The sequence below is a fragment of the Amborella trichopoda genome, chromosome 11, assembly GCF_054954075.1.
Source record: "Amborella trichopoda isolate Santa Cruz 75 chromosome 11, AtrichopodaSantaCruz75HAP2 v2.0, whole genome shotgun sequence".
Lineage (NCBI taxonomy): Eukaryota > Viridiplantae > Streptophyta > Magnoliopsida > Amborellales > Amborellaceae > Amborella > Amborella trichopoda.
The window spans coordinates 17,339,550-17,355,132 of NC_142346.1; the positions used below are offsets into that span (position 1 = coordinate 17,339,550).

The 15,583-nt window shown below is 44.1% G+C and overlaps 1 protein-coding gene across 1 annotated transcript in view; it reads right to left on the minus strand.

Annotated features, from left to right (window-relative positions):
• Window positions 1-15,583, minus strand: part of LOC18444894 (leukocyte immunoglobulin-like receptor family A protein) — a 38,051-nt gene that overhangs the window by 12,549 nt on the left and 9,919 nt on the right. Inside the window, exon 2 of the mRNA XM_006855048.4 lies at window positions 7,021-7,110. Within this exon, the coding sequence (XP_006855110.2) occupies window positions 7,021-7,110 (90 nt within the window). The remainder of the gene's footprint in view (window positions 1-7,020; window positions 7,111-15,583) is intronic.

A 15,583-nucleotide genomic window follows, 5' to 3' on the forward strand; every position in this document is an offset into this window, starting at 1 on the left:
CCAAGAATTGTCAATGCATGTCAGCGCATCATGTCCTTCCTCATTCGCCAAAATGATTGACAAAGCAGTGCGAATGGAAGACTCGCTTAAACATCATGGCAAAATATCAAATCCCTTCACAGTGGGGGAAGATGATGAGCAATTAGCAATGACCATGCCAAACACTATGAATTCCTCGTGGAAAACCTGGCACAAGAGTTATTCCTTTGACGAAGGCATGGTCCCCGAGTTGCTTGAAACTCTCAAATCCAAGGACATGAGCAAGCTACCCACGCCAAAGAGGCTGGATGAAGTCAGAAGGAATGATGACACTAACTACTGCCGATATCATAGAATGCTTGGCCTTATGACCAAAGATTATCGTGAGTAAAGACATCATCCAAAACTTCATAGACAATGGGCAATTGAATTTGGGGCCCCGATTCCATGCAATATAAATCATGAGCCCGCATCTCGGTCCGTGCTGCAAGACCCTAAACTGCATAGCCTTGGTCCAAGTTATACGACCTTAAACTATAGCACACGTCGTTGTTGCATGATGTTAAACTGCTTCGCACAATGGTCCTAGTTATACGACCTTAAACTATAGCACACGTTCTGGCCGCATGACGTTAAACTGCATCGCACAATGGTCCACGTTACAAGACCCTTAACTGCATCGCACCATGGTCCAAGCTGACCCTAAACTATAGCACACGTCCTAGCCGCATGACATTAAACTGTTTCGCACAATGGTCCAAGTTATACAACCTTAAACTATAACACACGTCCTAGCCGCATGACGTTAAACTACTTCGAATGATGGTCCGAGTTGTATGACCCTAAACTATAACACATGGTCTTGAAAGCACGACGCTAAACTTGTCTCCATTAGGTCTTGGTGGAAAACCTTAAATCGCACCAAGTGACAGTCACGAAGGCATGACCTTAAACTTGCCTCCCCATAGCCACAGCGGCATGACCTTAAAAACACCCCCACAAAAAGATGGACATGACGAAAACCTGCAAGGGCGTCATCGGTAAAAGAATCAAAAGAAGAAAAAAGAAAAGAAAAGAAGAAAAAAAAAGAAGAAAAAAAAAAAGCAAAAAAATGACGGACATGGTGTGCACCCCAAAAGCCACCATGGGCAAAATATGTCACAAAGAAAAGAGAAAAAACGGCCATAGTGAAAACCCGCAAGGGTACTAAGGGCAAAAGTGTCAAAATAAAGGGAGTGCGGTAAAAACCCTTCGAGGCACTCATTCTCAAAATAAGGATGTGTTGATCCTATTCTACAGGTCATCACGAACAAAAATGTCATGCTCTTGCGTCCCTATGGCATGACTTTAAACTGCACGACATACAGCCTGTTTGCACGACTATAAACTACCTCCCGTTCCTACACATCTCCATAGGGTTGCCACATGACACCTTGCTACATATAGCCCCTATCATGTCCTTCTTCATAACTACCCCAGTGACAGAGCACCATCACTCCAAGGTGTTCTCCCTAATTGAGGCGGACCACAGTTCCAACTGTATGACTTCAAAGCATGCAAACGCCTCTTCATAACTTCCCCAACGAAGGAGCACCATCACTCCAAGGTGTTCTCACCAATGGAGGCATACTATAGTTCCGACTGTGTGACTTCAAAGCATGTAATCGCCTCTCCATAATGTCATATTCCTAGTGGAAGAGCGCCATCACTCCAAAGTGCAATCTACCCAAGTGAGGCGTACTACAATTCTGAGTATGCGTTCTTAAAGCATGTAACCGCCCCTTTACACAAAGCAATATCCCCAAAAGAGGCATACCACAGTCTCAACTGTGAGAATCAAAACCATGTTCTCACCTCTTCATAAACTCCCCCAGGGGAGGAGCACCATTGCTTCCAAACCCATTATTTCCAGTGCTACTCTCAATGGAGGTATACCACAGTTCCCAGCTGTGCGACATCAATGCGTGCAATCAATCGCCTACTCATAAAGCCATATCCCCAGAGGATGAGCACTATCACTCCAAACTCAGCACCACCGGGCGCTCTCCCCAAGTGACGTGTACTACAGTTCCTACTATATGACTTTAAGTCATGCCATGGTCTCTTTGTAAGGCCATATCACATATGGAGAAGCACCATTTCACCCCATCTCTCTCTTATACGTGCATCTCCACGTACGCGCTCACGAGCACAGAGAGAAAATAGGGGAGCTCGCAGGCACCAAGAGAAAATAGAGAAGAGAGAGAAAGGGAAAAGAGACAGAAGAGGAAGTGGGAGAGGAGAGAGAATGGACTTGGGGTGTGTTTTAGCCTAGGTGCACACCCATGAGCCCCTTTGCATACACATGAGAGAGAAAGGTTAGGCTTGGATCAAGACTAAGGCCCATGATCTATGATGTAGGCTAGGGTATAGGGTATTGGCTAGGGAGTATGGACCAAGGGTAGTTTCTCTCTCCACAAAAGTTTTGTCTCTCCTCTCTCTTGAAGTTGGAAACTATGCACAATCCAAGGCTTGAAGGCGCAAAAACCTAATTTTCATTACGCTTCCCAACTTAGGTTTACAAATGACTTAAGCTCACTTATATAGAGCAACCACAAAACAATGGTGGCATGCTCAAAACTAAGCCAACTTGTGAAAAATTACAATTTAATGGAATTAAAGTAAAATCCCGTTTTTGGACAAGATTACCAAAATACCCCTTAGTTTTTTTGAGTAAATGACAAAACCATCCCTCCATGAGAAGCCTCTTGCCATTGCTAAACTTCGGGAGCTTTTTCAGACGCTTACAACGGTGATTCAGACGATCCATCGTCGTAGAATTGATGCTCGATCCGTTCTAAACATTTGATGTCTTTTGATCGTCTTGAAACGGATTTTTCATGAAGGGGTAAAATCCTGCCAAGTCCATAAACGTCAACCACCGATCCAGTGCAATCCACGATGTTCCAAGCCTTAATTTTTATCACAAATTAAAGGGGACATTGTCACAATCGTTTTGCACCAAATTTCATCCAATTTGGTTTCTGTTTGAGCATATCCCCAAACTGGGAAGTTATCGAAAAATGGGATTCCGATAACCGAGAAACTCTTGCCATCTTCAATATTGAAATTTGTGTCATCCGGCCCTTAACTGAATGTAAAATCTATACCAAACTTGTAGCCCGTCATGATACGGTCGGAACGGGCCCAATTTCGTGCCTATCCGATTTACGAATCTCAAGTTATTGCTTCACTAAGTATGGGATGTCTTCTTTAAAAATTCTGATTTTCATAGTTTCGGGCTCATCTTCTCTCTAGAAAATAGCTCATCTCGGGCCACGCATGACGTGTGCCATATATCAAAATGACCAGATTGTCAAGACCTAGCTTGTGTCCGAATTTGAGGTTGTTCCGATTCCAAACAAGCGAGCTATGAGCACTTGAAAATTATCCCGAAGGGTGAAAACAATTTCCAGAAATGGCAACTGGTTCACTGAGGCCGCATTGCAATAGTGTGAAAGCTACCCAGTTATGATAATTCAGGCTCTGAATGGTCCTAGAAGATTTGATTGAGCCCAAATTTGATCCCTGGGGGTTTTTTCGATGTTCCTGATCTAATGGCTGTGCTCTGGTACTGTTTTGAAACACTGAAAATGGGGCTGTAGTTTTAAAGTCCCTTTTCAGCATGATACGAGCTGGATTTGAGAACCGAGTTCCGTCCTGATCATATCAAAACTTGTCGGAATGTGACGAAACTTTGTGAGCGTCCTTCAGGCATCCCAAACTACCCTTCTCATACATTTTGAAGCCGTTCCAGTAGTTTTTTCAGAGGTTGCTTAGTTTTAAGCTTATTTGCAGTGTTCCATTGGTCTACCGATGTTTTGCGTACCGGCAGGACCAGGTTGTGACTGGCTCTCTCCTTATTTGCACTAGGAATGTAAGTACATCAAAAATGACGTATAACAAGTACCCAAAACTTTTTTAACATTCCAGCAGGTTATCAAACACAATACCCAAAACTTATTTAAACCTTCCAGAACAAAACATTCAACTTTCCAAAAGATTTAAACATTCAACTTTCCAAAAGATATCTTTCAAAAAAACAAACGCACCCTTAGAGAGCTTCCAAAGATAGTTGAAAAAAAGAGAGAGAGGAGAGAGAGACATTAGCCATCTTTGGGCTTCTTCCTTCTTGCCATGGTGCATACACAAGGAAGTGTTCTAAGGTTATAAGGAGGTGATCTTCTCCACATCAAAGCCATCTTATCCTTGCTGTAAATCCATCATAACAGCAAGGTAATACCCTCTTCTTAGTGACATTTTCTTAGTATTTTGGTTCCCTTACATTGCTGGATCATATCCCTCCATGGATGCTTTATTCTAACACACATTGGCATGGTGTTGTGATAGTTCCTCAGGAGAATATCTAGCTGATTTTTCTCCACTTTTATTTAAAAAATCAGCAAGTATTTGACCTCCTTTTGAGATCCAAAAGTCCTGCCGAAACTCTCTCTCTCTCTCTCTCTCTCTCTCTCGTGTGATTTCCATTCAAGCTCCTACTTGTTTCTTGAGCATTTTGAGCATGTCTTTCTGTAGTTAGCGTATATCCTATTGCTTCCCAAAACCTAGATTGGATTGGCCCTTTATCCTGGGCTATTGGATTCTGGGCATACTCATAAGTTGTATTTAAGTCCTTGGAGGTAATCTGGGCAAATTTGATACATATATTGGCTTCCCGTGACTTCAGTCTTTGTGCACAACTTTAGTTTTGTTTAAGTTGTTGGAGACTGACTTGTTATTATGTGTTGGTAATTTAATTATTTTGAGAGCCTATTGTTTATGGGCTGAAATGGCATGGAACTAAAATCTTGGACTAATTTGGGGTCTTGTATATGTTATCTGGAGCACTCTGCACATATTTTATCAGCAGATTCCAGGAGAAGCCAATGCAAATGGCAACCTTTTTGGCCCAAACAAGGGCCTCAAGACAATTTTATAGTACAACCATTGTAATCTATACTGCCTTCTGAATATCTTGTGTGGATCACCCAAAGGCAATCCCATCCCTTCGTCTGCCTCCCACAAAGTAGAAACCTCTAAATTCCATACATGAAAGCCCACTCCAACTCCAACAATAACTCCAAACACCTGTTTCCTCCTTGGATCCTAACAAATCTCTCTCTCTCTCTCTCTCTCTCTCTCTCTCTCTCTCTCACTCAGTTTCCCTCTCTCCCTCTTCTCTCTCGGTTGTCTCTCCTCTCTCCCTCTCTCTCAGTTTCCCTCTCTCCCTCTTCTCTCTCAGTTGTCTCTCCTCCTCTCTCTCTCTCTCTCTCTCTCTCTCTCTCTCTCTCTCCCCAAGAGATCCTTTATATTTCGATGAAAAGTTGCATGAAGTTATTCAGAGAGGAACCAAGAAACATAGATGCACTGATGTACGAAAAGAGAGAATCAGAGTAAAGAATGAAAGGGCATCATGGAGAAGAGGGGCCTGGCCCAGCGTAAAGAGTATGGCATCCAACTCATGCCTGAGAACCAGCCAGGTTGTTCACGGTCCCAGGCTGCATGTCTAAATATAACAACTGCTAAGTGAAAATTCTCCACGATCTCTTCCAACATCCACCAATCTACATGGAAATCTGCATCCCTTCTAGCCCCACTGATTACATCCATGCAGTCTCCTTCTACTTCTAGGAGGCCCAAACGAGACTGAAAGAAAATCCTCAATCTCCTGAGTAATATCTTCACTCCGGCAGCATCAGCATCACCAAAGCTCAGAAAGTCCGAGTAAACCAGTTACATATGTCCTCCATGATCTCTTATTACACCATCAACTCCAGACAGGCCAAGGTTACCAAGAGAACTATCACCAGAGCTTAGACATCCCATATGGGGAGGGGTCCAAGTGGAATGGGTGTGATTGCTAGGAACCCCATAATGGACCAACATGCAACATGCAACAATCCTCTAAAAGATCAGAGGAGAGAAACCAACATAATCTTTGCAGGTGAAGGCCCAAGTGCTAATCATATCTCGCCCCAACCGCCTTGAGTAAAATCTCACATTTATGTTTAAAATCTTTTCATTTCTGTCTATACTTATCCAATTCCACAAAAAAAGGAATTCAACCTAATTAAATCCTCATCTCACAAACATGAAACCTCCCTCCATCCCTCTCTCTCTCTCTCTCTCTCTCTCTCTCTCTCTCTCTCTCTCTCTCTCTCTCTCTCTCTCTCTCTGTGTATCCTTGGTACACAAAAAAAATAGTTTTTAATCACCATGGAACATGGGGAATAGACTGTAGTAAGCACAACTGTCAAAAGAGACATATAGTCGCCAACCAAACATGGAAAGTATGATAGCCAAAAATAACAGACCTAAGTTGCACCAAAATTGTGTGAATTGCCAATTACTACTGCCAGTTTTCTGAAAAAGTTGTTTTAAACCTTTGCAACGCCTTATTAAATTTTTATGGAATGTAGGAATCATCAAATGCAATCCAACCATGTAACAAAACCTTTGCTCTCCAATTGGACACTAGACCAGCAGGTTGATACTATTGAAGTTCAGGTTCCATCTGGTTTCGTAGAAATAATATCATATGGTCATAGTCATGCCAACACACGCCAGCAGAGAAGTTCGTTAACTAGGACAGAAGTGGATTCCCATTGTTGGTTGGAAGGCATTCTTTACATGGGTCCTTTTACAAGGTAACAGGCAGACTTTGCAGTGACCTATAAGTCCCCTTACAAGCACTGTTCTTTAGGTTCTACTATCAATCTAAAGCGTTAGTCAATAAAATTATGAAAAGTACTCTGGCAATGCTGTTCCCATCTCATACTCAATGGTAACTCTTTTTACTCTTGCAATTCTTCCACAATAGATAGACCATACAAAGTATAACTCTTTTTATAATGCTCACTGAAATAAATCCCAGAATATTATGGGCACTCAATACACTATATTCCAAATTTTCAATGTAAGACACATCTTAAAAAGCGTGAGAAAGGTTTGAATATAGGAACAAAAAGAAACAAGTGAATGCAATGGTAACAAAGATAATACCTTTTTGCCATCTTCCAACTGGTGCCATGATACTATGGCCAACATAGTTCTCTCGATGCTTGTCAACCTTGACATCTTCCCACTTAAATTCTGCGCATTATAATAAAACTAAATGAAAACTGACTAATGCCTCCAGAATATATAAAACCAAAGATTAAAAGCTGGGGCGCATAGTACAGAAATACATGAAGGGCCAGAAAAAATGTAAATATCATGTAAAGTAAGTCCGTGATATTTAATTCTAGAGTTCATTATCTAGAATATTTCCCTCATGAACTAGAATATTTCCCACTGAACCACAATTCGGCTAGCCATGTCCCAACTACAACACATAGTTTGTGGTTGGGCAAGGAAATGTCCAGACTCCAGATGACATGAAATTACAGATTAAAAAGATGGGGCGTGTATAGTACACACACCAAGTGGCCAGAAAACATTTAAATATAATGTAAACTAAGTCCGTGATATTTAATTCTGGAGTTCATGGTCTAGAATGTTTACCAAGAAATCCAATTTGGCATAGTGTTTATGACGCCATTCTTGATGTAGCCATAACCCATAGTTTGTGACTAGGCAAGGAAAGGTCATAGGGTCTAGAATGTTTACCAAGAAATCCAATTTGGCATAGTGTTTATAACACCATTATTGATGTAGCCATAACCCATAGTTCGTGACTAGGCAAGAAAAGGTCATAGAACCATAGGGGTAAGTAGATATTAGAGATGTTGTTTTGGGTTTCTTAATTTTAGTTGTTAACTACGGTTTTTGTTAGGGGCAGAGTTAGTCTTTTAATTTAAGTTAATAATGGATTTTTAGATTAAAAGACAATGGATGGCTAGGATTTCGTAGGAGCTTCTTATGCTTTTAGGGTTTTCTTAAGCAGTTGTTACAAAACGGTTTTGGGGCTATTTTGTTGTTTTTGTCTGAACTGTGGGTAAATGAAATTTGAAAGTGAATTCCTCCCTATTTTTTTTTAATATGTTGACTATATTGAATAGAAAGTGAGTACAGAATGTGAGAGGAATGGGGGGTAGGGTAACTACAGACGGGTTCCACCCAAAAAATAAGCAACCCACAAACAGGTGCCCTGTACAAAACCAAGGGTGTATCAAAAAAGCTTTACATGAATTGAGCCATTAAAACAATTCCAATCTGTGATATGCAGTCGAGCGAAGGTTCCCTAAGGGTTGCTCAGGTTGGCTTGAGACAAGGTTGCAGCTGCCTTTGCTAGGGAATCAGCCTCACCATTTGCTTCTCTCCAAACATGATTCCAAACGAGATTTGTAGATTCCTTGTGAGTTGACAGATTTCTCCAAGGCCAGGGTCAGTGCTTGAGGCCCAGGCTATAACACTGTAAGAGTCGCCTTCAACGGTTACATTCTGCCCCCAGCTAGTGTTTAACTTCCTGAGGCCTTCCCAGAGGGCAAAGGCCTCAGCAATTGTTGAATCAGAGACACCAATGGGAATAGAAAAGGAACAAAGGGTATTGTTGCTGTGGTCATGGAACAAGCCACCTATGCCTGCATGGCCTGGGTTTCCGAGAGAACACCCATCGAAGTTAAGATTGATGTGGCCCTCTTCGAGTGGTCTCAAAAGGGAAGAGCGTGAAGGCCTCTAAGTTTTGAAGGAGAGAATGGGAGTCCAGCTGTGGAGAAAGTCAGAGCGGCAAAGGTTTTTGAACTGTTTGTGGTGAGTGGCCTAGAAGATGACTGCTTCTCCGATCTTTTGTACTAGTGCATTCGCTGGAGATGACTGGCTTCAAACAATTCTGGCATTTCTCTCAGTCCAAATTGTCCAAAGGGTGGCAGCCACTGAGGCCCGCCATAGTATGGTGCCAGCCTTAGACCAAGCGGTTAAGAAGGTAGAATTGATGAGATGAGTGACATCAAGTGGAGTCCCGCACTACCATTGGAATAACTGAAGGATGTCAGCCCATATAGACGAGGCTACCTTGCAATGGATGAAGAGGTGAGCATTGGTCTCCTCGTCCTCAGTGCAGATAATGCATCTATTTGGAATTTGGAGACCCTTTCTCTACAATTGATCTATAGTAAGGGCTCTCTCGGATCCAGCTATCCAATTGAAGAATTAAATCCTGGGGGGAACCAAAGGGATCCAAACTTTGTTTACAATAGAATTGGGGCAAGTAGGGGGGCTTCTGGGATGAGCTAGAGAAAAGTAGAAAGAGGCCACCGATAAGGAACCCGAGTGGTTGGGGGTCCAGATGAGGTTATCTTGGCCTCGAAGGGGCAGGAAGACACAGTTTAGAGTGATGGAAAGGGCTGTGAATTCCTGAAATTCTGGATCCGAGAGTGGTCTTCTGAGGGTAGGACTCCACACCCTCCTATTGCCCATCAGCTGAAATTGGGATTCCACAGTTGCACTAAAGTCACTGGCCAATAGGAAATGTCTAGGGTATAGAAATCATTGGCCAAAAGGAAATGTCTAGGGTATATGTCTTTAAGGGGTACGTTCTTCAGTCAAGTATCGATCTAGAACAACGTTTTGTCGCCCTGCCTAGGCCTGTACCTGATCATGAATTGAAAGTGTGGGTAAGAATGCAATATGGACTTCCATATCCCCGAGGAGTTGCTATGAGCCCGTCAGGAGGGCACCCAAGAGGGGTGTATTTTGAGTTGATCACCTCCTGCCAGAGATGGTTGTTTTGGGTAGCAAAGCGCCACCACTATTTCCCAAGTAAAGCAAGATTATTTTCTTTGCGAGTTCGAATGCCCAACCCCCTAGAGATTTAGGTTTGCAGACATTCTTCCAAGATATAAAATTGATCTTCCTATCCCCATTGTTGGACCACAAGTTTCTCATTAGCTGCTCCAAACGGCCACCGAGGCTGGCATATGAAAAAGTGACATCTGAAATATAGGGGCGCTAGAGAGAGTGGCTTTAATCAAAGTAAGGCGGCATGCCGGAGATAGGAATCTGCCTTTCCACCCTGCCAATCTACAATCATATTTATCAATGATATGGGCCCAAAGATTCAATCTAGGCTTACCTATGCAAAGGGGCAGTCCCAGATATGTGGAGGGCGTCCTCCGACGAGTAGCCCCAGTTGAAGCAAAATTTCTCACGATAGAAGGCTCCAATGCCACACCACTCATCTTAGATTTGACATTATTGACCTTAAGTCCTGTGGTCATCTCAAATATCTTGAGTAAAAGTTGAAGTGTGTTAAAAGTTAACTTTACTCAAAAAAAAAAAAAAGATGAAGTGTGTTAAGTTGTGCTTGCGATGCCTCACAAAACAACAAGGTATCGTCGGCATATTATAGGTGAGTGATCATCGGTCCCGAGTTGCTGATCTTGAATTCTTTGAGCAAGCTGGCCTGGTAAACTCGAGAAATTGATCTGCTGAAAACTTCAGCTACAATCATGAATAAAAAGGGGTAAACTCCTCGGCAGAGTCCCCTGGAGGATGGAAAGAAACCTATGGGAGATTAGTTGATAAGAATGGAGAAGTGTGGGCCTGAAATGCAACCTTTGATCCAAGTTCTCTATCGACTACAAAAACCCACGTGACGGAATGTCTCATCAAGGATGAACCAATCAACATGGTCATAGGCTTTCTCCCAATCGAGTTTGATGATTAAACCGGATAACTTAGCACGATGTCGAGAGTGGATGGCCTCATGAGCAACGAATGCACCATCGAGAATTTGATGCTCTTTAACAAAAAGCTCCTTGAGTTCTGGAGATCACTGAGCTAAGGACCTCTCCCAGTCACAAAGTGAGAACTACGTTGAGAATCTTATAAGAGCTATTGATCAAGCTAATAGGACTAAAGTCTATGAGTTCTTCTGCCCCCTCGACTTTAGGAATAAGCACAATGAAAGTGGCTTTCATTGTATGATGAATGATTCCCCTAGAATGGAATTCATGGAAGAAGGCCAGAATATCCTCTTTTAAGGATTCCCAAAAAATCTTAAAAATAGCGATTAGAAATCCGTCAAGACCTGGGACTCGGTCTTGGCCAAGATTTGAGATTGCCTTTAAGATTTTAGGCTCTTCAAAAGGCCTTTGGAGCCAACCAGCAGGCGGGAGAGATGGTTTGGAAAGAAAGATCATCCAAGAATGGTCTAGAGCCTCGAGGTGCCTCAAAAAATATTTTGTAAGTACTCAGTGATTGCATCTTCAATCAAAGGAGGTTGATCAAGCACAGTATATCCCACTCTAATCTGAGTAATGGTATTATCCCTTCTTCTACAGTTGGCTATTTTGTGAAGAAAACCGATGTTGAGGTCACCGTGTTTAAGCCATTTCACTCTTGATCGCTGGGCCCAAAAAATTTCCTCTTTCTTTAAGAGGAGGTGTAGTTCAAAGTTGGCCTCGGCTCGGCGGGATCTCTCATTATCTGCAAGAGCACGAGTCTCCTCTGTAGAGTCCCACAATTGGATTGAATGGAGAAGGGAGGCCTTTTGGGATCGAAAATTTCTTGGCAGCAGAGCACTCCAAGCTTTAAGAGAACCCTTAAGACATTGAAGCTTCTTTTGGAGCCGATACCCTGCCCATCCATGGACATGGCTAGAAAAAGAGGTCCACCACATGTGAAAAAGGTTATTGAAATTATCCTCCTCTAACCAAGCCAGCTCGAATCTGACGGGCTTGGATGAACGAATGGCTGGAACAGTGTCTAACATGATAGGGAAATGATCCGAAGTGGGCTTAGGGAGGGCAAGGGAATGTGAACCAGGAAATTCTGCATCCCAGTCCAAAGATATAAGAAAGCGATCTAGTTTTGAAAGGGTGGGGGAGAGGCCTGACCAGGTGAAAGAGGCCCCCAGGAGGGCCATGTCAATCAGTTCTAACCTAGAAAGCAGTTCTGAAAAATCTGTCATCGATTGAGAGACCATTGAGTTAGAATTTCGCTCGAATGACCATCTTGTAGTATTGAAATCTCCACCAATGCACCAACTATTTGGAGGGACCGAAGCCTCAAGATTCAGTTCTTCCCATAACCGTGGTCTAATAGAAGAAGAGTTGGGACCATAGACAGCAGTGAATTTCAGGGGAAAGGAATCGGAAACTCTCGAGAGGGAGATGGAAACCGAAAATTTACCAACTCTAGAGGATAACAAGTTGTGAAGGGTTGGGTCCCATATGACCCAAATGCCACCCGATGACCCTAAAGCATCTAACGCCATCCTCTGACAAGGTCTATACCTCCAAACTTGTCGAATGAGGGAGAGGGAAGGCCCAGGGAGTTTAGTTTCAACCAGGGCTAGAACAAAGTGGGAGTGAGAGGAAGCGAAGTTGTGGACGTGCCTGTGTTTCTTGGGATCGCCCAATCCCATGAAATTCCAAGTCAAGATCTTCATGAGGGGGGGGTCAAGGGGAGGGGCCAGATCTAGAAGATCGCTGCGATGAGGGAAGATCAAAAGTAGTCCCCTGAATTCTTCCGACATTCTAACCGTAATTGATCCCTAATTCCAGATTGGCGAGTTCTCATTTGGCCTTTGCCATAGTCTTGGGTTGGGTCTCTTGATCTGAAAAAACGAAAGTTTTAAGGACTTCTTGGGGTCCACTGAAGCCCATGCCCATGACCTTCATGACGAGTTGACATCAACCTGAGTTTTATCCATGTTGTCTATGAAAGATGAGCTAACAGAGATGGGAGAGTCCTCGGAAACAGACTAGGCTAATGAGAGGCTAAGGCAGTCGGGAGCAGGAGAGCTGAATGCATCTTCAGAGGTGGGTAGGGGGTTATGAAGCTCCATTGGCATCGCAGCCTGTCACAAGACAAAGGGAAGATGCTCTACTCCAACAGCAGGACAAGGGTGTCGAGGATCCAAAGAATCCATAGACTGCCGTGAATTGGAGGAGAGAAGCACTGCCCCTGAAGCCTGTTGAGGCGAGGGAGGTGAGAGAGAGGAAAAGGGCTGGCAATGGTTGGGGATCGAGAGATGTTCAGAAGCTGGCAACCTCGAAGATACAGGTGGAGATAACGGCAAAAGACAGTAATGGCTAAAATCGACTGTGGAAAGGTAAGGAAGAGAGATAGATGGAGGAAGCCGGCCATCAAACGTAGCAGGCCCAGGGAAGGGGGGTTGAAGGCGTCGCCTGAGGGTTGCGACCTTGGTGGAGACAAGACAGCCAACGGAAGGTCGATTGGGTGGTCCACTACCAAAGTTTGAAAAGGCCCAAGTCTAGAGAGGTGGGATCGTGACAAAGAGAGAGATGGCAAAAGGGCCAGAGTAGTAGGCGGGAGGATTGGAGAGGGTTCCTCGAGGACAGAGAGGGGAGGGCCCACATGGAGAGTGGGGGACGAGGATAAAGGGGGGTCAAGGTAGGGATGAGAGGTGGTGGAGAAGGGTGGTGATGAGCATTAAAACGTGGTGGGGTGGGAACAGATGAAGTGGATAGAATAAGAGAAGAAGGCAGCTGAGTAGCTTGAAGCTTAGAATAAGGGGTTAAGTGAGCAGCATTGACAGCAGGCTTCATATGAGCCACAGGTGTCTGCTCAAGGGCGGCGGATGTCAGGGTAGTACTAGGAAAGCTGCCAGGTGGCTGAAGCAGAGCAACAGGGGGCGACCTCTATTTCCTCAAGATGGGTTCCATGAGGGTGGTGTTGTGGGCGAGGCCTCGCGGTAGCTGAATCAGGTGGGGTATGAGATGCTCGATGATTGAAGGATCTACGGTTGCTCTTTGGTGGTTGCCATCGTGTTCGACGAACAATGGTCCAGCCTTCCAGAGTAGAATGTTGGTCTTGCGACATGTAGCACAGCGATGTGATGCAAGATGGAGGTCCTGGACATGGCGGATGGCAGCAGGAGAGGCTGCGTACCATGTAATGGGGACACAAAAGAACAAACCTTCGATCTCAAGCCATAGGAAATTAGGAATGCAAAGAGGGTCTACAGTGTCGATGAGAATTTGAATAGTCCCCAGGGGTATAACCTCAAGAGATTTCCAGTGAGTAGATATGAACACCCTTCATGCATCACCAATAATCTTGAAGGTCGATTGATGCCAAGCCTGAAGGGGAATGCTAGATATTCACAACCACACTCGGAGGGATCGAGCTGCTCCAAAGTTTGTGGTCCAGCGTGAGAGCTTTAGGGAACCACCTCTGAAACTGGGGTTCTTTCACAACAAGGCTCTGTCTGCACTGGCCTTGTAAGGGAGCGAGAAACCAAGATTAGGCTCATTCCAGAGGTTTTGTCCCCACTTCTCAATGCTTTTGAAGTCACCTCGACGGCGCGAGAAGCGACCCTCCAAGCTGTTTTGGAAGGAGAGTGATAGGTCTGAAATCTTTGGACTGCTGATGTGAAGGAAAAGAGGGTTGGTGGGCATGCATGGATTCAAACTGAGGCCAGGGGGATGGTTGCGACATGAAACTGGAGCAGGCGTAGGGCTGCAAACAACAGGGTTTGGAATGTCATGCTGAAGCGATGAGGCTGCTGGATTCTGATGGGCATCAAGAAGCAGTCGTGGAGAGCCCTGGTGTAAAGGGTGGGAGGGGCCAGGGATCAAAGGGGGGTTTCCCGGGCAAGGGGCAACTCAGGCCGGAGCCCTAGCCTGAGCCAACATCAATGAGAGCCTTCACAAAACTGATTAGTTGCTATGGGTTTTAAGAGTGCTAGACTAGAACTAATTAGTTGCTATGAGCCGGCATCAACAAGAGCCTTCACAGTTCTGGCCCTGGGGCCTTAGCTGCCCAAATTATCCTCTGCTCCAAGGATTTTAGCATCATCGATAAAAGATCTTTCTAGCCATGTGCCCTTTCCTTAGGCGGGGTAGGAAGAAGAAATCGTGGGTCTGATGGGCAGACAACAACAGCTCTCATTTTGGGGGAAATAGAGCGGGTTATAATGCCTCCAAAGTGGTAACCCTCAAAGCAGTGATCCAGTTGACTGAATTAATTCAAGCCCTAATGGAGAGCATAGATAAAATCACAAAGGTCAGTAAGCTTCAGCATAGAAGAAATCTGGAGATCAGTGGTGGAAATCAAAGCAATGATGGTGATGGAGGTGACTTCATCTCATTACTAACCATCCTCTAGCTCTCGGGTTAATGGTGAGTTCAATGATCGAATCCTTAGATTTTTGGAAAGGAAGACGAAACTTGGAATCAAAAATGATATTCCCAAGTATAGTTGTGAGGGGCTTGGTTGAAGGGCAGTGATTCCCCCTTGGAATCTCGCTTCGGAGATCTCGGAGCCGGAGCTCGCTCCTCCCATTGAAGGACCTCTATCCGTTTCTTATAAGGATCTCAATTCCAAACTAAACGGGATCTTGATTGCTTTGGAAGGCGATCACAACCCAACTAAACATGGGTGTGATCATCATTTGAAGGAATCTCGATCCGAGGGGAAGTTTCAAAAGTTTTTTATTTTTGAATCCGACGATTTTGTGTTATTTTTTTACTCTCTGTCGATTTTGTAGCTAATGGTTTGCATAGTCGTGGTTTGCATAAGTGGTTGAAAACTTGCGAACAAACTGCTCAAATCAGCTTGAACCTAGGGGGCTCACCAAATTATAGACAGTCCCGAAGAGTGGAATTGCCAAGGTTGTCCAAAACCAGGTGGTTTTCACTATAGTGAATTGCCTTAT